Source organism: Anguilla rostrata, chromosome 6 (assembly GCF_018555375.3).
Source record: "Anguilla rostrata isolate EN2019 chromosome 6, ASM1855537v3, whole genome shotgun sequence".
Taxonomy (NCBI): domain Eukaryota; kingdom Metazoa; phylum Chordata; class Actinopteri; order Anguilliformes; family Anguillidae; genus Anguilla; species Anguilla rostrata.
This window is the reverse complement of record NC_057938.1, coordinates 6084358-6107587: the sequence shown is the minus strand read 5'-3', so window position 1 is coordinate 6107587 and position 23230 is coordinate 6084358. Positions and strand designations below refer to the sequence as shown.

Here is a 23230-nt window from a genome sequence, read left to right as displayed (position 1 = left end):
TATGAAAAAAATTTGCGCAAATGACACCACTCTGAATAGAATTTTATTCAACGCTTTTTGGGTCATAATGGCTGCTATATGCTGTGCGCTATAAAGATAAACACAAGCCGATTTCTGAAATCCTCCACCCTTGATGTAATCTGCTGGCGGTACACGAACATGTACATTTACCCTCCCTGTGAAACAGTCTGCTTAACTGGGGACGTGGGGGCAAAGCTTCTACCCCAACACGATTAAAGTCCCTTTTCTTTTCTTTTCTTTGCATTTGAAATGTTTATTAAGCCGTAAGATAAAGCGACACATCAGTTTTGCATCTCAACTGCATTAAAGAAGCTTAATATCATAGTATTTATTTTCTTTGGCTCTTCATATGTAACATTCAATAAAATTATTTTGAATCCTCGGGGTCATAAAATTTTCCTTTAAATCAGGGTCTTTAAATTATATCCCATTTTAATTGATTTAAAGAGTCTCAACACACAGACCCCTTCCACAAGTAATACAGAGAAAGAGAAAACAACGGGCCTAATTTGTTTTTTGTGCATATCCCGGGTGTATGAGATGATGAATGCTGACTGTTTGTAAATTTAATGAGCAACCCTGTTCATGCGATTAGCACAAGGAAGCAGCCACAAACAAATACAGATTAGAAAAAAATGAATTATGAATTCCGCGTTCCTGGAAATGTTCGTACACACGGTTCACGATCAAATGTGATGGTACGCATGTTTCGTGAACGAGGCCCATTGCGCGTGAACAAGCAATGCCTCTTATCACAAGCCACATCAGCATCAGCATAGCAGGAAGGAACATCAACCACGGGGCGTTCAAAGACAGGAATTACATTAGTTAAAAACACGCACGGCTTCCCGCATAGCCAAAACCGGTGTGGCACGAGGTTCAGATTTACAAACATACTTTCAGTTCCGTAGTTGGCAACACCGTAGAAGCGCACAGCTGTGGAGTGGATGTGCATTTTTAGTTACTTTGATGAGGCTTAGCACAACTAAGTTATAAACATCTGCCTCAAGGGCCTAGAGAGATGTAACAATCAGGCTCTTCTATATATTCTTTCTCTGCTTCTCCCTGAAGAGTCAGTCACACTGAAAATCATATGAGTCAGTGGTGGTTCATTCATAATAATGGTGTAATATCCAGGAAGAGCCTCGTGTGAAAGTGCTGAGAGACTGGTGAGAACTTTAGCGCTTGTCAAACTGAATTTGTCCCTTCTCCTCGTCCCCTTTTTTCCCCTCAGATGAGGGGACACGCAGTCTCAAAAACAACTGCGGGATATTTGTTATTAGTCTCCACAAGCATCCCCCAGTGGACACTGCCATCTCACTCCTCTCTAAATATAGCACTTTAGGAAATTTCCATCTCTCTGTCTCTCTTCCCTCTCTCGCTCTCAATTACAGGCCTTGACAGAACCTTAATATCAATTTCTTGAATTATCTTTTTTTTTTTTTTTACTTTTCCCCTCAAAGTAAATACATGTATGTGCCCAAAAGCTTTCCTGCAGAACGACTATCACACATCATCTAAACGCAGGTGGCAGAAAATGTGAAACTCTCCAAAACTACACAAAAAAAAAAAACAATCCTTACCAATCCATCGTCCCCAGCAAGCTTGCATTTACATCGTCATAGCGATGAGGGGCTCATCCGTCCATCTGGAAAGCCACGCATCACAAAACACATTCAAAAAGTATAGAAAACTGGAGGTTGACTATGTACCACACTTACAAGACACCGTCAAACAAGATGCGACAAAAAGACGCGACAAAAAAAAAGTAGCCAACTGAAAAACACGTGGCGAAGACTACTGACATGCGGTACAGACACGGTTTCAAAAGCCAAGCGAAGGACAGACAGCTGAGGAAGAAAGTAGCCTATAAGTTTTGTGAAGATAAGGAAATATCTTGTAGGGTATACACCCACACACGCACAAACACACACACACACACACACACACACACACACAACACATGGAGCTCTTTCCACATCAGCGTACTTTCACTTTTGTTCGAGGGTGTTTCGAGAGGATGCAGGATGCACGGTTGAAAAAAAAGTAGCGTCGCAATGTTGGTCAACGTGCGCACGCTTCCTGGCTCTCAACACAAAACGTACGACCCTGTGACGCTCACTGAAACCCTGCCGGTATGATTCATTTAGACATTCAAACACTTCAGACAAAAAGATGCCCCTCCCCATGCCCTCTACTTTTTCCTTGTTCTGTTGTCTGCTGGCCAGCAGGTGAAGCTGGTTGACTGCCTCTGTGGCCTGAGCCATTGGAGGGAAAACCCAGAAAACTGAAAGTAGTGCGTGGTAATATTCAGCCCTGGTTCTCCTCTGCATGACAGCAAAGTTCCACTTAGTCACATAGCCGCATTTTCACCCAAAACGGAACCGACTGACAAACACCTTCCCCACTGCAGTAATTGTTCTTCACTGCAGCTTGTGTTTACCCTGAAATTATATTACTGTTATATTGTGATTCCACAACAAAAAAAACCTCACCTCTGATTGTACTTAAATGTAATGACATTCTGTAGATCAACAGATCTGTAGATATTCTATCAATATTCTGTTTGGTCGGATTGTGTTAGGTTGCACTGTAAAAATGACACTCCTCAATAGGCAAGGGAAAAAGAGCTATATAAGGTTGGTAAACAATAATGACTCGGGAGCTAAAATGTCGCCAGTGTCTCAGGTGTCGTGTACAGGAAGTCACACTTGAATATTCCTCTGAACAGCGTTCTGGGCAGTGTTCGCGCTACTAAATCACCGACGCCGCGCGGAACACAACTTCCGCCAGGCCCAGCGGGAGACGGCTCTCCTGAAACGCACTCCGGCGACAAACAAACGACATCGCTCTCCCGAGAAACAGGAAAAAAGGGAAAACCGCATCAAATTAACTCTCACCACACCACAGAAAAAAAAAAAAGAGAAGACATTCTGCGCAAGGAAGTGAAAATAATGAGGTTCCCACAGCCACTGCTCTCCATCCAGCTCCCAAAGGCGTTTAATGCAGAACCCACTCCTCCTCCTGATAATCAGCCTGTTAAGCTGAGTTCACCATTCGGTCCAAACGTTCTCCATTTGAACATTGTGAACCGATTCAACACATTGGCCACTGGATGCTGACTCAGAAAACACACAGGAGGAAAGCACAGCCAAACCTATTGAAAAACACAAGGAGCACTTGGACTCAACAGAGCATCTGCACTTGGACACCAGCCAAGACGCGAAATTCCATTACGTGAAACGCAGACAGCGGCGGGGGTAAAAGTAACTGACACTGGCTACTGAAAAAGACAAAAACGAAAAAAAAAAAAAAAGTTTGACCTCACTATATATCCAGAGTAAAGCACAGTTGTGTCAAGCTCGAGCCCGTCAGATGCAAGAATGCACAAAGCCGTGCTCTCACAAGATGAGATGGGGTGTCCTTTGCGTGGAGGGGTTGATGGGGGTGGGTTTCACAACACCATTTAACTACCACCTGGAATGTTTGTGCTCTGGCTGTTATGCTGATCCCCACACCCATGGTTACACAAGGCGTTGATGAGGTGGACATACCAGGATGACCTAATATTACTAGCTTCGGCACACAGAAATTTATGGTACTCCAACGCAGAGAAGGAGAACCAACTTGCATCTCAGCCTCCGGACAAGTCTGGCTTTATCATTTCTGTCAGTCGCCGTTTGTCATTCCTCTTGTCAGAAACACGTCAGTAAGCAATAACTAGGGAATACAAAGAAAGGGAGTTGTGCAAGTCGTACCTTCGTATCAATCAATGTTTCAAAACTTGAATCTCGAAAAAAAACCAGTACAGTGAAAAGGGGGCCACTTAAACATACAGTCCAAGACAACAGTAAGAAAAGCTGGTCCTCATTTCTCAATCGCTTGGCCAATAAAAAAAAAAACTATCAGCATTCATTCATTTCAGGCAGCATTTCAAAAGGCCGAAGTCATAAATACCATCCCCATATTGTAGGCCGCCACTGAAACTAAAGCGGTACGTGAGTTCAGTTTCAGCAAAACACTCACAGAATCTGCCTGAATGCTCACCTCTTCCCACTGTCTGGGGCACCAAGATAATTAAGTGACAGGCCTAACCAGCGTCCATCCGGTTTTTAAAAGAACTGCTTTCGTATTGACTCCACCAGCTCAGTGGCGCCCCCCAGCTGTATGCAGAGGACAACACGACTCATCCATGGGTGAAAACTGACCCATTTGAGATGCCGTTGTCTGACATTCTTAGACATTGAAACACAAGGGATTTTTTAAATTAAAAAATATATATATTTTCAGGAAGGTCACAGCATGTGGACTCTGTGGACAGCAGGTAGCATGTAGAGCCAGTATAAAGGATGAAGACTGACACCTTCATACACAACATTTAATTTTTTATGAGTTTTTCCATTAAAAAAAGCTCTGTTTGATTCCATTACAATCGTTGTACTACTGAGGTAGACCAAACCATTCTGCATCCTTGCTGTGGACTGGCCCACCCGATCCACACAATTCTGGTACATAAGTGCACACAAGGAGTATAGAGTGTGGAGAAATAAAAGTTTTTCCAATACACAAAAACACAAGGAGACTCAGTATTTGCCTAGTGAACGTTTCCGTCGTCAAACACGTCCAAATTATATAGCTCTTATTTATCAAAATACTAACTGTGTTCCATTTCTGGCTAAACTAATGAGGTATACCGTAAATATTGGCAAGAAGTGTTAAGCCTAATCCTTTTCGCAGATCCGTTCTCTTACTTCAGCTCGATCTCAACACTCAACAGCCGGTATCGGAAGAAACTGCGTTCTATCTCTGGCTAAACTCATGAGGCATACTGTAAACATTGGCGAGAATCCAGCGGGTGTTTTCACTGAATGTTTACTTCAGCACACTGCAGTAAGGATGGTTGCGCCACGGACAACACCATATATTACACGCACTATTTGTATAAGAACATGAGCAAACGTTGAAAGGACAGTGTCCTGGTCTAACATTAACTCCGTGAGAGCCCGACTTACAAAGACTATTAGCAGGTGCAAAACCTTTGAGCACACACAATATGAATAACACAACCAATGATTGGTGCAAAACAAATACCATGACCAATCACTGGTCACGTTATTGGTTCTCCGTGCACTAAAAAGGTTTTTCACATGTTAAAAGGTATCCGTAAATCAGACTTAAAGCGTATATATGCCAAGTATTCATGAAATACTTTATGACAGAAAATCATCTCAGTTTCAGTAGCATCATCTGCACTGTGTTCTGAAATGAATTTCTGTTTAACTGAAAAATATTTGCATTTCCTACATGCCTCGTGCTCTCTTGCTCCGCAAAATTTCATATTTTCTGTGCAAAATTTTATCAAGGGCTGCAAAATACTAATTAAATGTATTTGCTGTGAAATTTATTCTGATTGAACGTTGAAATTAATTTTAGTTGTTTTTCACTCTTATTCGGGAGTCAAAAGATGTGCAGTTTGATGTCATCTTATATTTCAACATAATTCATTACAACACCATCAACTTCACTTCTCTTCCTGTTCCACTGCAGACGCCTCAATCACATCCTTGTCAGTGTTCTGGAATGTACGTTTGTGAAGCACACAATTGACAGACGTTTTATTGCATCGTCTGCATTTATTAGTATCTCCTTGATATCAGCAATCAGTATGTGTCTTAAAAGCAGATATCACAATGCAAAACTTAATAAGCAAAAAGCATTCATTCAAAACCGCATGACATGCATCTTATTATTTTTTTGTCATTTATTTTTTTTTTAACTTTCGCATCTAAATTAAATGACAGAAATGCTGCTGAGTGTGCACAGACTTGTGTGCACAGAGGGAGCAGACTTGGGACACCAAGCAAAGAATGCTTTTGGTTCTCACGGCTACGCCCATGTGATCTGCACCACAGCTCACGTCTGAAAAATAATGTACAGCATTTCATTTTAGGAATTCCAGATGACGTAACAATCTGCCCCAAAATGACAGCAAAAGTGCACAGAAACCATTCTGCCTGACACATGCACGTGATGAACGAAAAAAAAAAAAAAACTGCATCTTGCTTGTCCATCGAGGAATCCTAAGCTCAGCAGAAAACAACAACCGCCTTTTCTGCCCATACCTCATCTTTGGAGATGTCCTAGAACACCTCGGGTTGTACACGCGGCTTTGTGCGATGGTGACGCAGAGCTTCGGCTTTTTATTTGAGGATTAATGAGCCTTACCCATAGGAATGCGGAACTCTAGGAATGGGGCTCGGGAAGATGTCCCAGTTCAGTAAACCTCAGGGCTCAGTGAACTTTTCTGTATTGTGTGTCTTCAATGCAGATGTGCAAAGACTCTGCTAACTGCCAGCGGCACACGCCACTGAATAATAACAGCTGGAGGGTAATTAAAGTTAAAACGAAATAATTATTAGCCACACTGTAAAATCATAAAATAATTAGTTTAAAATCAACCACTGGTCTAATGCTATGAGAATAAATATACAGAGGAGTAAAATTCCAGTTCAGAAATTAAATGTCCTCCCAGGTTTTCTCTTCCAATCACCTGGATCTGCCAATTAGCACAATTCTTCAGCCAGGAGGTAGAACTAATTACTGAAATCAGCTGGCTGAATTCATGGGTGGAAGAAACACATGGCAGGACTTTCAATTTCTGACCCCAGGACCTCTGCAAATATGTTACATAATCCCATGTAAACAGAAAACTGTACGTTTGTACATCAACTCTGCCAGAGTACATTTTACTCTGACAGAGTAAAAATAAACGTGATTCCTACTGGACCCGGTCAGCGTTCGACCGACACTTACCACTTAAGTGTTTATCAATAAGTAGCCATTCATTAGTTAAGCCAACAAATACCAGCGAGGATTGGACAGACGCCTGCAAAGGATTAAGAACATCACAGCATGATAGTGAACAGCACAACTTGCCGGTGAAAATATGCTGCATGAAGTGAAACTAATCCCCAGCTCCTTCCAAGCATTTACAAAATGATTTTTACTTTTTTATTTTTTAATTAAAAAAATGCAGAGCCTTTGCATAATTTGGAGAATTATAATTTTGGATCTTGCTTTCCCTTTTCTTTCTTTTGCAATAACTAGGAGGTTGGGAGTTGGGGCAGTCAGTGAAGTTTGGAAGAGAGACATGACATGCTCGTCTGCACTCTTCTAAAATGATAGAGGAGGTTGGGGGAATGTGCACTGATAATGGAATACAATCGGGAATGCCAAGAGAAAAAACACACAGAGACACACACACACACACACACACACACAAAGACACACACACACACACACAAAGACACACACACACTAACCAGGCGCAATGCCATGCAGGGGAAGACTACAAAGCATAATAACTTATGGCTTAAGGCCAAAGTTTTCATGTGCAAATATATAAAATCAAATGCTGTAGTTATGTAATAGCTATTAACATCTATTAAAATCTAACAATTTAGCTATGCAAATAAAAAGCAGCTCTTACAGTGGTAACCAGTTCCTATTTATTGTTATAATGTCTTGAACAATGCACTCAGTCATTGACACAAATCTGTATAGACAGGAAATGCTATGGAATCTACAGAGGTTTTCTATATGAAATTGGGAGCATTGTGTGCAACAGGCCCACCTGCTGAGATCATAAAAGATCTCATAAAAGAACACATAAAACAGAAAAAGCTAGAAAGAAGCTAATATGAATAAGGAAAGCAACACTGAACAGATCTGGGTAAGTACAGTGCCTTCTGGGAAAAATATAACGGGTCATGCCGATAGAAACACAACAAGAGGTCATCAGAAAGTCACCAAAGAAAATGAAGTAAAACGACACAAAAGGACAGTAAATTGTACATGAAGATCTGTGAATGACGAACTCTAGTTTAGAGAGTCCAGCTTGAAATGATCCATGGTTAGCATGCGGCCTATGGTAGTGAGGACCACAGCCGGGATGTTGGCCGGCAGTTCATTCCACCTCTCTAGGAGCTGGTAAACAGAGTCCAGGAACTCCAGAAATGACAGAATGCAGACTGCAGCACAAGATGGAACAGGGGCAAGGTGGCATGTGGAGAGAAAGAAGAGGAAAATGCAAAGGTTATAGAAGTGAAAAATCGAGAACAAGGCACATTAAGTTTCCACAAACAACATGGAGTAATGGACAAGTAGAAAAGAACCAAAGAGGGGGGGGGGGGGGAACAAAAAAAAAACAGCAGAATGTTTTATTTTAGAATGGATATCGTATGAGAGGACATTCAAAAAAATCAATTGTCACCAAAGGAATTTCCACTGAAGGTGACAGTGATGACTGCCAATGCTTGTCCAACAAGCATGGTTCCTACTTTCCAATTAACTCAGTAAGGCCATTGTACTCAATTAGCTGCCTGGGCACCAAACCAGGACCATGCCAACCTTTTCAGTAGCTCACAATAAAATATCAGTCATATTCTGTCAATATTTGGTCATAAACCTAGACTATCAGTCTGTTGACACTGCGGATGTGTTCCAGACTGTATACGTGTTCTGTCTAGAGCGTAATAGATTGAATCGCATTACTCTGGATGGAACAAGTATACAGTTTGGAACACAGCCTATGTTCTGAATATACACAGTGAGCGTAGGCCACATTGCAAGGTGCAGATGCAAAACACTGCCACCTGCTGGCTGAAAGACGTCACTGCGGGATCTCTGTTGCTTACAGTGTATTTTTCTTTAGCATCCTGCGCACTACAAAATGAACAGCTGCCGGTTGCTTCCTAAATTTGTAAAATAAGTGCCTAGCCTTTGTGCTCAGGACAACAGTGTCTGTGATACAGGTGTGCAACATTAAGTGTCAATTCGAAACCTCAACGCAACCTTTTCCCCACCACGAGTGCCACCAGATGTGTGTGCCCAACCCATGTTCACACGTAAACAGGGTATACTGCAGAACACAGAACTACCAAACCTTCCACACTCCTGGAGGAACCTTCCAAACTGTGATGCATTCATCTGACGACCCCACTGGGCGATTGGGCACCCATGGTCTGCAAGCCGGCTGCATATGCATGGTCTTCCTTTGATTCCACTCTGTGCAAGTTTGGAAGTGGTGCATATAACTCTAGGTGGCTGAGCCACATGTTTCAAAGGATAGCTGTGGGTCTGCACCCTCCCATATGTCCCAGACTTACCCATTAACGTGGTTGCGATGGGATAGGCATTCTAAATTGGGGTGGGAATTGGATACACGAGTTGGGTGCCAAAAATAAATAAATAAATAAATAAACCTGGCGTAGGCGACAGATATTTCGTTTGCAGGAGAAGAAACGAACAATCCCACTTGCGCACAGGCGCATTTGCGTTTATGTTATCGCGAAACAGGTATCGCCTACAGCTATATGGCTAGAAATAGCTCTACAAAATAAGTATTGTACCTTACTGAACCTGTGTTTAGCAGTTGTCTATGACCATGAAATGCACTTTTTGTACGTCGCTTTGGATAAAAGCGTCTGCCAAATAAATGCAATGTAATGCCTACTACTGGTTATAACAAGGCAGTAAACTGGATGAATTATTGCCACGTGTTTCTTCGACGTAACGTCGCAGCTCTTCCAAACGCACCGCGGGCTTACTGTTTTTTTCTAAACAAATGTAGCTATAACAACGAACGGAAACAATATCGACAAGCTGTCTTAGCAAGTGTAGGTCCATTGTTCCTATAGCGAATGAAATGGACTATATAGCATTTTTAATGCTGCGAGGCGAAATATGCCCACATCCAGTGGTCAAGCTGCCTGTTTATTGAAATGTGTAACCTTATAATAAAATAGGCTACCCATAATAGCTAACACGCGCAATAAGACAGGAATACTAGAGAGCTCATCACCGACTGTTCCTTTCGAAATTCCTAGTTAACAACATGCAAACATGTATATTGATGTTGTTAAAATGATCAACAGTCGTTCTCCGACCAATGCAGACAGCCTGTCTATTGTTAGGAGAACGCACAGCACCCCAGTCAACGTTAGTAAGCTAGAAAACAGCAGTGTCTACAAAATATTATCATATTAGCTTTCGTTAAACAACTGCGTTTTAACATATGGGATTCTATAACAAAAAAATACATTCATTGCAAATAGTGGGCTGTTTGTGAAAAATATTACAATGTACTCTAGCCTAATCAATGCGAGTTACCAATTTATCTTACATTTGCTTTGCTGGGTAACCTATAGCTACACCTCCTCGTGTTATTATCACCATGGCGCAAACATATGTGGAGGATTAACTACAGTGTGTATGATTAAGATCAGAAGAAATTAATTTAATTCGGTAAACCTTACCACAGCGCCTATCTCCCTGGGTTCGGATGCTTGGCAGTAAGGCAGTTCAGAAGTTGCATCACCTTGCAGTTTCGGACTGTTTCTAAACGTAGCACCGCCTCGCCCCTCCTTTTTTAACTTAAAAAAATTACGTTTAAAAGGAAAAGTTGAAGGCAAGTCTCCTCCCACCGACAGAGATACCTCCCATACATGCCTGGCATGTTACGCTCACAACGGGCGAATTCAGTCCGCTTTACATGTTCATTTTACTGAACAATAGGCAACGTGCTCTAAACCATATATGCCGACTACAGACATACAGTAGCCTACACGTAAACGGCGTGTATAAGCCAGTGTGTTCATTGAAACCTACGCGAATACACACGTAGACTATTTGTGCAATTACGAAAGGTCTCTATGTGTAGCCTACGACATTTCTATGATAAATCGATAACGCGACAAGGTTGCACGCTGAATGTGTGATTTTGCTGGATATGCTATTTTGCTGCGCTACCACGTGAGAGCAAGATAAATCGTCAGTCAATGGTTGTCAGATATTTGAGTGATGCTGACGATAGGGGCTATACCAGCTATTTAATGGCATATGATTCATTGAAAACATCATAAACCAGCAATTCATCTATCTGGACATAGATAGCAACGTAGGAATCTTTACATTCCTCACATGGGTTTCACAATGAACCTAAAAAATCGTGGGTGTTTCTGCTGTAGTCACGTCACTTCTGCCCATCGTTTTATAAAGGTGTATTTTGATCTCTGTCTAGATTGCAGTGTTGTCCAATGTCAACAGTCAGAGTTATAAGTCTGATTAATTTAACCTTTTATAATGGTTAATGTAGAATTAATTTTGCATCGCATGGTTATATATTTATTTATCATATGACAGCAAAGTACAGTAAACTGAGTGGGTGAGTTAAGTGAAAGTAACCTTAATGCCAATTCCAGACAGATTTCTGTTTAATTATTTCACGGTAATGAAGTCATCAAATGTTCTGAGCTCTATATTGTATACCAGTTTATTATTATTATTATTATTAGTAGTATATCTACATCCAATAATAATAATAATATGTCCTATATTGTTGTTTCTACATTTTTTCTGATTTTCACTGATTGCTTCAAATTTCAGTTTCTCTTTCCAGTTATGAAAAATACAGTAAACTCCATAATCTTTGGGACAAAGACTTTTTGTCACATAATGTTTGGGACAAATGGCTTTACAGGCATTTCTGATTAATTAGGTATGTTCAACGGTTCTCTTAGGGCGGGTATAAGAGAACCTTCAGTAGCTAGTTTTGATTCGAGGCTTTTGATTGCCTTTGGAGCCTGTAATTGGGATTTGTCAACATGAGAACCAGAGTTGTGCTGGTGAAAGTCAAGAAAGCCATTATGAGTCTGAGAAATAAGAGAAAAAAAGAAAAAGAAAAAGAAAAAACAGTCAGAGACATAGGCCAAACCTGAGACTTACCGAAATCATCTGTATGGAAGATAGAAAGAGAGCACTGGAGAGCTCAGTAATCACAAAGGGCCTGATGGGCCTAGGAAGAACTCTACGGTCCATGACTGAAGAATTCTCGCGATAATTAAGAAAAACCCTCAAGCACCCGTCCAATAGATCAGAAACACTCTTCATGGATATGCCAGTGACTGAATTCTGAAGTGTACAGAAACATCTTATCTGCCATCTTATCTTATTAAACCAAATGCCTCAAAGGTCATTGGACGGTGCTACACCTTGAAGCAAGACAATGACAACAAACGTACTGCCAAAGGAACAGAAGAGTTTTTCTAAGTCAAGAACTGGAAAATTCTTGACCGGCTTAGTCATTCATCCACTGTGAATCCAAATGAACACACGTTCCATACGCTGAAGAGAAAGCTTACACCAACTAGCCCCCGAAACAAGCAGGAGCTGAAGACGGCTGCAGTACAAGCCTGGCAGAGAATCACCAGAGCAGACATTCAGCACCTTGTGATGTGTATGGGTCACACTTCAAGCAGTTCGAGCATGCAAAGGATACGTGACAAAACACTAAACATGGCTACTTTCATTTACATAATATTAACATGTCCCAAACGTCCTGGGATGGGAGCTATGTATAAAAAGTACTGTAATTTCTAAATTCTTTGATTACACATTTAAAATTGTGGAGTACAGAGCCAAATCAAGAAAAAATATGACTTTGTCCCAAACGGTACAGAGCTCAAATCTTGAATTTACACTTTAAATTCCCTTCGTTTTTCTGTCCACTGCCTCCTTTGAATAAGGAATAAGGGAATTAATGTTGGAATTAATAAAAATAAAGTTTACTCTGTCAACAATGATGGGAAATTGAATTACTAGAGTCCTAGGAATATGAGAAGTCCATCAGCAGTATTTGAAACACCTGAAACTCGATGCATCAACAAACAAAGATAAATAAGGGGAATATAGAAATTCTTGATCCTGATTCCTGATAACCGTGGAAACATTTACACTTACCCAGAATATCAACATTTTACAGAGGCTACCCCTTTCCATGAAATTCAGTTCTCAAGGTCAAGGTCAGATCAGGATTCTATGACGATAGCGGGATTCTCACTTACTGAATCAAATTTCAATTAATTGCATTAAATTGAACCTACCCCCTGGCTCCAGTCATGTGCACCTACTAATGGAGGAGATGAGCAGCCCTGTGCATGCAGCCATGGAAGAGATTACCAGTTCTGTGCAATCTAAAATGGAGATTACCAGCGCTACAGTACTGCACGTGCATCTAACAATGGAGGAGCTTACCAGTCACGCTCAAGCAGTGATGGAACCATTACTGATAAGTGCAATGCTGGGGCAGAAAATCATGAGAGACTGCTAAATATTGACAACCACAAAAAAAAAAAAAAAAAAATCATTACTTATGAACAATTTTTCAGGCATAAATCGAGATATCAGGTCGTGGTCAACCATTGCGCAACATGCATTATCCATCAGAGCAAACAGCGGGAGGATCACAAGTGATACGCAAGAGGGGCCTGGGGGGGGGGGGCAGAGGTTTGTGGCCTTCAGTCACATGGAAAAGACTACCTGTTAGTCTTCCACTGCTCTTCAAGCTGTCCTAAAACTGAGTGTCTCATCCTGGGTCCTGTAGCTACTGCTGTGCCCACCCATGAGAAATCTGCTGCACAAAGTAGCCACTGGTGCAGTCTGGCAGGTCCACACACTGGACCAATTTTTCCAAAGTGGCCTATTCCTAATTTGGAACAACCTGATGGTCCACGTTGATGAAAATTGAACAGAATATGACAAATATCGTCCTGAGCCAGTTAAAAGTTTGTCATGGGACAGATCCATAAGAGGGCCCCATGCGTGTCTGGTATGCAGGAGGATGTTGAACTCTGACATATAGCATTAGCCTAATATAGCCTACCAGTCCTTGGCTAAGTGAGTGTACAACTCATTTAAACACATAAAATCACATACCTGGTCAAGGAACCTACAGCTGGTGAGGGACTGCAGTAACTTTATTCATATTTTGTCTGAGTAGCTTGAGGCAAAAGTTGTCCCTAAAGTACTGACATATAACCAGCTAACTCCACTGAAATCCTGACCTTAAACATTAGGAAGAGTCTACAGTCGTGTTCTGCAATCACAAATAAACATAAATAGTTACTATACTGGTTCCCCAGCTAAACTATCCACAATCCTTTCTGCTGACATTAGAGATGACTGCACGCTGGTATATGCAGCTAGCAAAATCACATTCCTGTAGATTTTATGGTTATCCCACTGAGGATTGGTTTATACTTGCACTATACTATATGTCCTGTACTGTAAGTCACTTTGGACAAATATGCCCACAAATAAATACATAAAAATGTTTGGACCATATTATGCCAACACACTTTCTCTTACCTTAACAAGAACTACTATAAAGTAGTTACTTATTTACAAAACACAGGAGTTTGTGAGAAACAGAAATGTTGTCTCTTGTCTGTTTCATTGTACAGTCGCATGGATAATTAGCCAATGTGCCCATGAATACGACTAAGGGCTGCATGGTCTATCCAAGTATCAGTTTTATAACTTGATATTATACTATGACATTTGTAAAACACAGAGGGAAGAATGTCTGAATTTCACAATTTTGCTGAAATCCCCATGTAATTTTTCAGACAGGCAGTAAGTCATTGTTTATACACGAGAGGAAAAACAAGGTGATTTTTTTTTTTTTTGACAGTGTGTGACAGTCGGCACAGGAATCCTTTGTGAAGCCCCCTAGCTTTCACTGCAACCAATTTCCAGTTATGAATGGATAAACCTTTTGTTATAATGTTTTTCTTTCGGTCTGTTGAACATCGTTCATCTACAGTAGAATCACATCGCGTAAGAACGATGTTTTGCAGTAGCGAGGATGTTTGAACTGTGGCGGTCAGGGCTAATTATCAACGGAAAAATTTGAGATCAACGGCAGCTTTCCACGTCAAAAGCACAATTCCCATTTTGCACTTCGGCTGTCAGAACAAATCCAGGGAATGTGTTTTGGTTGGAAGCATTAGACTAAAGCTGATTTAAACCAAATATGCTCGAAGCTTTAAGAACGTTGGAGGGAATCCCCTCTCTTTCTACATGCCCCACGACCTGTAGTACAGTCCTCTGGAGAACTTACTGCAATACCCTGCTTTACTACAGGTGGAATGTTATTCTAATAAACATATAAATATAAGGGGGCAGATTCCAGCCTCAAACCACCGTGCTGCTGCCAGATATGCAGTAGATACTACAAGCATTGTTTCTCCCGATTCATTTTCATGTTCAGGAGATACAAGCTGTAGATCTACGCAATTCAACTGATTGAGGCTCATTTGATACCTTGGACCCTTGATGACTTAAAGCCATTTAGCCAACAAATGTGTTCCATACTGTATCGGCATAATTTACAGCTGAATCTAGTCCCACCCCCCAATTTCCATAGAGGTCCATTCAAATGCAAAGAGTATTGTATCGCTTGTAGGACAACCTGAAAATATGATATCCAGACTCTGATGATGTCGATAGCTCACAGACATCAGGAGGTCATGGCATGCAAATGATATGCAACCAAATACAAGACTCTTTTATTTGACATTATGTCAATTTGTCTGCCGTAGAAGTGAATTTCCCTGTTCCTGGTTTTTCCAGTTCACAGTGCACTGCAGCAAAAGTAAACGAAAATTCTTGCTAATTTTCTGACCAATGTATTGTTGTTAAGACCAATAAAAGCTTAATTTTTGCCATTTTGGGCTTTTTGGGAAAAAGTATCCGCCCCCTACCTGATCTCCTCAGTTACTGCAAATGTGTCACACTGAATGGTTTCACATCTTTAGACAAAATGTAATATTAATGTTAATATCTAGGGTCAGACCATAACAGAATGTAGGTTAAGGGAATTAAGTGAGAAATGGGTAAGGGAAATAATACTGCAAAGAAACCAATAACTCCGGTCTCTATCTGCTTATCCAAATCTAACTGCAAAATGGCTTGTCTTTGAGGGGTGCTGGGCACAGGGCAGCTTTGAAGACTAAAAAACCCCTCTATTTCCCTCTTTCATAAGATTTTCATTTGTGAAAAACAAATTTTTTAGACGTCTCCAGACTTTTTCCTGACGTCTAAAAAATTTGTTTTTCACAAATCTATGCGCTGAATTCTTTGTAAATGGTCGTTTTATTTGCTAACACAACCCCTCTGTCCTCTATCCGTTCTAATACCCTTAGACTTCTATATCTTTCTGTGGTCTCCCAGACTGACAGATGTTGCAGTGATAGCCTGCTGGCACAGACATTGCAAAACAGGAGAGCAGAAAACCATAAGCAGCAGCAAGAGTAATACTGTTATTACAACTGAAATAATCAGGAGATTTGGTTGATAATGTTAATATTATCATCAATACCAACAATATAATTTCGGGGTAACTAGCATTGAAAACAGTAACCAAAGTAAACTTTCAGGAACGCAAACCATTCATTCAAGGAAAATGTAATAATTTTTCATTAGAGCAATTGGCCTTAGTAGATCACCGACAGCTAGGCTGTAGTCTTTCCCATAGAAAATTCACATCCCTTTTCACATCCCTGCCACAACCAGCAATAACATGATTTGTAACTAAACACTGCCCCCCTGTGGCACAAAGTGATAATACAAAATCAATTATTTTCCATCCCAATTAGGTATCACACACGACAGAAACAATCGTTAAAACATTGCAGTAACTATAACCCACAAACTAAAATGTTCACACGCTAAATAGCTTCATATGAACCAAAATTATAAAAACATCGACAAGTGGCAGTATAGGGGCACTGCAAATATACGCATTTAAATATTGTAGAAGTAAATGCTGGCTAATAAGAGAAGTTCCAGCGATATAGCAGCTAGCAGAAACATGTCCGATAGCACTATTTCACACTTTTTAAAAACATATACTGGGAACATACTGTATAAATGGAACATGCCCTATTGAGTAAGAAGCTCTTTGGAAGTCTTAGCTTCTTCTCCTACATGTGATTTAAATAAATAAATAAATATTGCAGCAGGAATCAATCAAGGAGGGAATAAGGTAGCAGGCTACTCTCGCTCTCTTTCTCTCTCTCAATTACAGGCCTCGACAGCACCTTAATCTCAATATAATGCTTATATAGTTATTTCACTCACCGTGTCTGATTCGCAGCTCCCTCGCCTGAGCACTGTCCCAGGAGATGCGACTCTATTGGCGAAACCCAGTGGCTTCAATACCCTCCTGGACAGCAGTACCCAGCGCGCTGGCTCGCTGCCACTGCTTCACCCTGCCAGTGTCTTATTTGCCCTGTCTCTGCCCACAGGCGAGGCACGTGGGCAATATGACCTTGCATTCTGGAGAAACCATAACCATTCCAGCCGCTTTGGCAGTACAGTTCTGTGCGTTCTGCTCGTATCCTCCAATATCGGGACACAAAGATTGATTTCCAAGGCATGGAGTAGACGAGGTGGTAATGGCGAAAAGGAAGATACGTGTTTTGCGTATTGGGATGCACGCCTGTTTTCCGTAAGAACAAAACGTTTTCATTTCGTACAGCCCTGTTCCTGGAGATCTACGATAATCGCCCTGTATATTTTCACTCCAACCCTGACAAAGTGCACCTCATTCAATAGCTAGAGATCTCGCTGAGTTGCTACTCAGTAGAATCAGGTGTGCCAAATTAGGGTTGGAGGCCAGGAAGTGGGTTGGGCAGCCTTGATCTGGTTCATGCCTCTCTTGGGATGGACAGTTTGCAAAATATCCAGAAGGGGGCAGCATTTACCCTATAATGCAATACCTGATCAACTATAGACTCCGCTGTCTATGGTGCTCGTCTGTTTGGCCCTGCTATTGCTCCTGCCATAGGTTTATCCTCACCTCAGTCCGTCATATTCAAGCATTTACTAAACACAACCTGATTGACGCTTTGTACCACATAACCATTGCTTGTGTCCTATTGGTGAAGACAAAGGGGTGACATTGCTCCCAGAGATTTACAGCCCTATAAATCCAAACCATTACACAATACATAGATGCAGGTTGATACAGGAAGTTGACATTACTCTGTCATGTGACCCCAGGCTTGGCTGAAACAGAGACAGGAACTACTTCTGGGCAAAAGTTGTGCATATCTCGAATTATCCATGCCCTATGCGCACATAAGTATGCTGGTAATAGTTGCTGATGGCATTGTGTGTGTTTTACGCTTATAACCACAACTCGTACAAAGGGCCCAGAGCACATTGCACACCAGCCTTCCCTGAGCCAACTTTAAAAATACACATTACCACCTGTACGTATACCTGCGTGAACATTAATGGGATGTCATCTTCACATTTGAGTGCTCTCCATAAACAGATATATACAGTTCTGACGGGTCCACAGGCAATTTGACCTGTAAGGTGCATCCCATCACAATGTTATGTAGCTAACTGTTCAACACAAATATACCAGATTCTGGAAATATATTGGCACTGAATATCAGGCCATTTTTAAAAATTCAAATGAAGGTACACAACACAGTATGACTTTTATTCGGTTTTATTTTCAATAAAACACTTTAACAGGTAATGTACAATTATTCTCTCCAGTCAGATTTACAAAAAAAAAAAAAAAAACTCGGATTTGACAATGTGTTGAAAATGTGTGCACACGTTGCACTTTTGAAGTGAGGCACCTAGCTTTGCAGTAGTCCAAACATTGAAAAGTACTTCTTTGAGAACTATGAGACCAGTTGTCTGGAGTAATATGAACAAGAAGATTTTCAAGTATATTTAGAATACAGTTTCTCTACAATACATACTTTACAAAGTATACAACTTCATTGAAAGGCAGTCTGTCAGTACCTGATTTTGCAACCCTTTGCACACCTCTAATATAAAGAGCCAGCTGGTAGTTGAAATGTATTTCAGAGAGAAGCAAACATCTTTCCTTAAAAACTTTATTTATAAGTGTATGAACACAACACAACTCTAGTCTCCAATAGAAAAGCTCCAAGTTAATGAAGTAAAAAAATTCATTCTTTTCCCTAATTTGAGGCAAAATGGCCAAAATTGTGGAATTAAAAAAATATAACACAGGAAAATAGTAGTTAGAAATATGTACAAAAATCTTAGGGGTCCTGCCCTGTTCAAAATTCTAATGCCAAATTAGCCTCTCCTGGTGTCAAGTGTGGGTTTTATCTTCAATAATTTATGTCTAGTATATGTCTAATTTTAAAGGATGATGTGCCTGTCTTCTTAAATACTGTCTTAATTTAGCGACAAATAGATATATCCAAATATATACACGCCGTGCCCATACCCAAAAAGTAAGTTACAATATAAATACATAAATCCTTTGAAAATGGAGTGCTAAACGACGGTTCAACACTGGATGACGTTCAGTTTACATATGTCTCTTCATGTGCAGTGCCAAATGGTCAGATCGGGAGAAGGCCCTCTCGCAGAGGTGACACTGGAACGGCCTATGACCAGTGTGTTTTCTGTAATGACGAGTCAGCTCGTCGGACCTGGCGAACTTCCAGCCACAACCCTCCCAGTTACAGTGGTATGGTTTCTCGCCTATGGATAGTACAAAAAAAAAAAGGTTAGACGTTGGCATTTTTGTCTCTCGTTAATCAATTCAAATTCAAGACTTTGGAAAGCGAAATTATACGAACAGATAAAATATTAAATTCTTACAATATCCAATTCAAAAACAAATTGGGAAACTGAACTAAAGACATGCTTAAATAACAACACCTTATGTCATTCGCAAATAATGAAGTTCGCGTTCATTACCTGTATGTGTTCGCATATGAGCCTTCAGGTGCGAACTCTTGGTGTACGTCTTCCCACAGCCCGGGAACTCGCAGCTGTGCGTCGCGGTGCGTTTTCTCGCCCAGGATCGACGCCCTCGCTTTGGCTTGCAGTCATCGGGCGCGAAGAACTCCAGAAGCGGCGAAGACGGCGGGGTCAGCATCATGCCAGGCATGCTCGGGTGCGGAACTCGCATAGGTTCCCTGAACATCCCGTACTGTCCATGATACTGCTGGGTACTCTGGGGACCTTGGTGGTGGGGGTACTGGGGCGGGTAAGGCGGATTTCCCATGTACTGTCGCTGATGTGTTACGTGAGGGTGATGGTGCGGGTGCATCGGGGTCAAATGGCAGTCTTTGCGCACCATTCCCTCTTGGGGCGAATTCTGCTGCACGCTGTGGTGCGCGAACCCCTGAAGCGCAGGCTGGTGGTGCAGGTGCGCGTGATGCATAGCGCGCGGGGGTTTCTGTTCGTACATCTGTTCCATGAAATCATTGGCCATCATGCACGACTGTTCTAAGTTCTCCGTCTTAATTTTATGTCCCATGTGCTGAGCACTGTCCACGGGCACATGGATGAGGTTACCCATGTTCAGAGCCCGCAACTCGGTGTACTCCCGTCTGTCCATTGTCGTTTTAAAGCTGTAGTCCTGCTGCAAGTCACCCTGGTAGTTCATTTCTGGGGTCAGCAGCTCTGCTACCAAACTGTGACCGGGGCTTGCTGTAAAGTTGCCGTTACTGTACGCGGGAGCGGGGTGGGAGCCGTCGCTGTCATACACTGTGCTGCTGCAACTCTCCGGTGATTCTGGCAGCTGGTACGTTGACGGCTGCGAAGAGCCGTTTCCGTTTTCAGATGCAATTGTGTTGGACAAGATGAACTCTAAATCCAAGAACTTGGCAAGGTCATCCTCCTCCTTGTTCAAAGAAGGTGACTCCACAATGCTGAACTCCACTTCAATGAGGGGTTTCAGGTCATCGCGAGTTGTACCGGTTTTGTTCTCGTCAACCTTCCAGAGCTGCGTGACACCAATAAAGATAAATGTAGTTACATACAAATATGAAATGCAAATAGAGAAGCACGTAAAATGTATTCAAATATTACGCAGTCTCGGTTCAAACCAGAAATGCAAGTTCTGTTGAAATGTAATGAAAAACATCTTAATAAAATAGGATTTTGTCTATTACATATATCTACTTATGCAGTCACTGAATTTCCATTTCAAACTATTTGTAGTAGATACTATTTTGTAACTGTCGCTCCAGACCACAATGCTCCCAATCAAAATACGTTGTAATTGAATCGGAATACTTACATGTACAATTTCAGACTGTTTCTCCTCCAAAGTCTGATTGTTTGAAAAAGTGTTTATCGACGGCAGCATCGCATCTGCGAGAGCCATTTCAAAAAAAAGTTAAAGGAATTCAAACACTAAGGTCTTGTAGTTTATCCAAGCAAATCGAAAAGTGAGCGTTTCGTTAGTAGAAGCGAACTGCTTACGTCTTGCACCATGTATGCAAAGTTCCTCAACTCCTGAACTCGTGTGATGTCCGCTTGTTATACATCAGCCCTCGATTTTGATTGGTTTGTGGGCGTTCCCTTCACCTGACGGCCAATACGAAAAAAAGTGTCGGGGGGGTGTAGTAACTTTCAATATCATAGCAACTTTATTACATATCCAGCCTTGCAAGTACCTCAGACTGCAGATGAATGACATATCAGTGATCAATTTTATTTAGTAATCGTTACACACTGACATGGACATTGCATTTATGTTTTATATTTTAGGCTACATCTGATACATGTGATGGTCTAAATGCAAAATGTATACGTCCATCCAAATGTATTTCATACTTAATGTGACAATAATGTTTTCATTAGTACAAAATTGTTGCCAGTATGTATGAAGTTACTAGTATATATAAATAACATAAAATTTCTTTCAAGAAAATTAATCTGTTTTAAACTTTTTTCAGCGATTTACCCATCTGAAAATTCATTTTGTTCTCGGTCCGTTTGTTGTGGTTTGAATTCTATGAACAGCTTTAATTTCAGTAAAACGAATAGACAAATCATTTTACTTTATAATCAAAGATTATAATATAGAGTATATCGCAGAGCAAATGATACATTTCGTATGAATACATAATTTTGTTAATATAACTTGACTACTAAACGAATCAAAACATGTTTTCGTGGGATGTGTTTTCATGTTTAACCAAACGAAATGTTAGGACGAGTTACTTTAAAGGGTCGTCGTATATCAAATGATAGGATCCATTATTATGAAGTCAAATTGGGTTTTCACGAGTTAACTTTTGTCTTCACGCGCGTGGATGTCTGAAGGCAACAGGGGGCGCAACTCAACCTTATCAGTTGGCCCAGACAACTATCTTTTCGAAGGGAAAAGTTGAAGGGAGCCGGTGATTCTGAGAAAATAGGAGAACAGGCAAATGTAGCCTCCTGTTGATATAACGCAAGCTATAGACATTGTTCATGATAATCTGTAATGTTAAGTAAACGGCGCAGATGCTATAATTATGACAACAATAAGTTATTACTACTACTACTACCACCACCACTACTAGTACTACTACTACTAATAATAACAACAACAATAATAATAATTTGTGTGTGTCGGTTTGTTCTTCGTTCCAGCTGACAATATCCTTTAATTGTTCAAACAGTCAAAATTAAAATCTTAGAGAAATTAATACTAACAGAGATGTTCGTTTGTTTGAATGCAGTCTTTACTTGTTTAACATCATAAAACCTGTGAATTTGTGATAATTACCAGAGCCATCGAAACAGCCCGTTAATCTTAAATGCAAACACGAAGGTGACATGTTCATTAATGGTTTTAACATGAACAAACTAATTCTCGCTGTGGATTATTATGTAAATCACGAAACGTGCTGCTGTCAGCGGGGAAAGGGAATCGTTTTGTATGACTTTCAGTTGCTTGCTGATAATGATATCCACTGAAACATACAAATAGTAAGAAATATTCATTGAAATAGTTTTGTGTCACGCAGTAGCCCATATCGTCACAAAAAGTAAAACAATAACAAAAACATTTGAACACTGGAAAATAAAACGGGGTTCAGTAGGCTACTTTATACACTTACCATCATTTTTGACACATGGGATGTTAAATATGAAAGCGTGTGAGTATCAAGACACGCACACAACAGCTTTTTTAAATAAAGAAAATTAAACAAAGCAAGCAAAGAAGAAAATTCATACAAATGCGAGTTTTAGTGCCAGCAAGCAGGGTATTCTAGCATCAATGTCGAGTTATTCAGTGAAGCGATACAAATGTAAAAAAAAAAAAAAAAAAAAAAAAAAAAAACACACAAAACAAAGCAAAAAAGCACTTAACTGCAAAATAGAATTAAAAAATGCTAGTGGAATCTCATTCACATTATTTTTTTCGCTATTTAAGCCATTATACGTGAAAGAACATGATACTAAAATATGTAAATAAACGCCGCGCTGTAGGCTATTTGCCACATACAGTAAGCGCTGCAACAGATTGCCTGCTATTGTGTGAGTCGCCTATTATTGGAGAGCAGAGACAGTTGCCTGT

At 40.7% G+C, this 23230-nt stretch overlaps 2 protein-coding genes across 4 annotated transcripts in view; both read right to left on the bottom strand.

Moving 5' to 3' along the window:
• slc6a9 (solute carrier family 6 member 9) overlaps nucleotides 1–17491 on the bottom strand; it is a 70919-nt gene extending 53428 nt beyond the window's left edge. Inside the window, exon 1 of one of the 3 annotated variants that reach the window (XM_064341734.1) lies at nucleotides 17002–17491. The gene's annotated coding sequence lies outside the window, so the exon portion shown is untranslated. Of the gene's footprint in view, nucleotides 1–1604; nucleotides 2410–10337; nucleotides 10602–17001 lie in introns of those variants that run through there. The other 2 variants (XM_064341733.1, XM_064341731.1) reach the window with 2 other exon arrangements.
• Nucleotides 17492–18369: 878 nt separating this feature from the next.
• klf17 (Kruppel like factor 17) lies at nucleotides 18370–21189 on the bottom strand. The gene is made up of 3 exons (XM_064341737.1): nucleotides 20957–21189; nucleotides 19627–20659; nucleotides 18370–19407 (listed from the first exon to the last, which is right to left on the bottom strand). The coding sequence occupies exons 1-3, from the start codon at nucleotides 21041–21043 to the stop codon at nucleotides 19232–19234; spliced, it is 1296 nt and encodes a 431-aa protein (XP_064197807.1). The 5' UTR covers nucleotides 21044–21189; the 3' UTR covers nucleotides 18370–19231.
• Between the last annotated feature and the right edge of the window lie 2041 nt (nucleotides 21190–23230).

What these genes read in the sequence shown, in the direction of transcription:
- klf17 (XM_064341737.1), bottom strand. Translation starts at nt 21,043, where the DNA reads ATGGCTCTCGCAGATGCGATGCTGCCGTCGATAAACACTTTTTCAAAC. An exon ending in AACAGTCTGAAATTGTACAT is followed by an intron (nt 20,660 to 20,956) that starts GTAAGTATTCCG and finishes GGTGTCACGCAG; the next exon opens with CTCTGGAAGGTTGACGAGAA. An exon ending in TCATATGCGAACACATACAG is followed by an intron (nt 19,408 to 19,626) that starts GTAATGAACGCG and finishes TACTATCCATAG; the next exon opens with GCGAGAAACCATACCACTGT.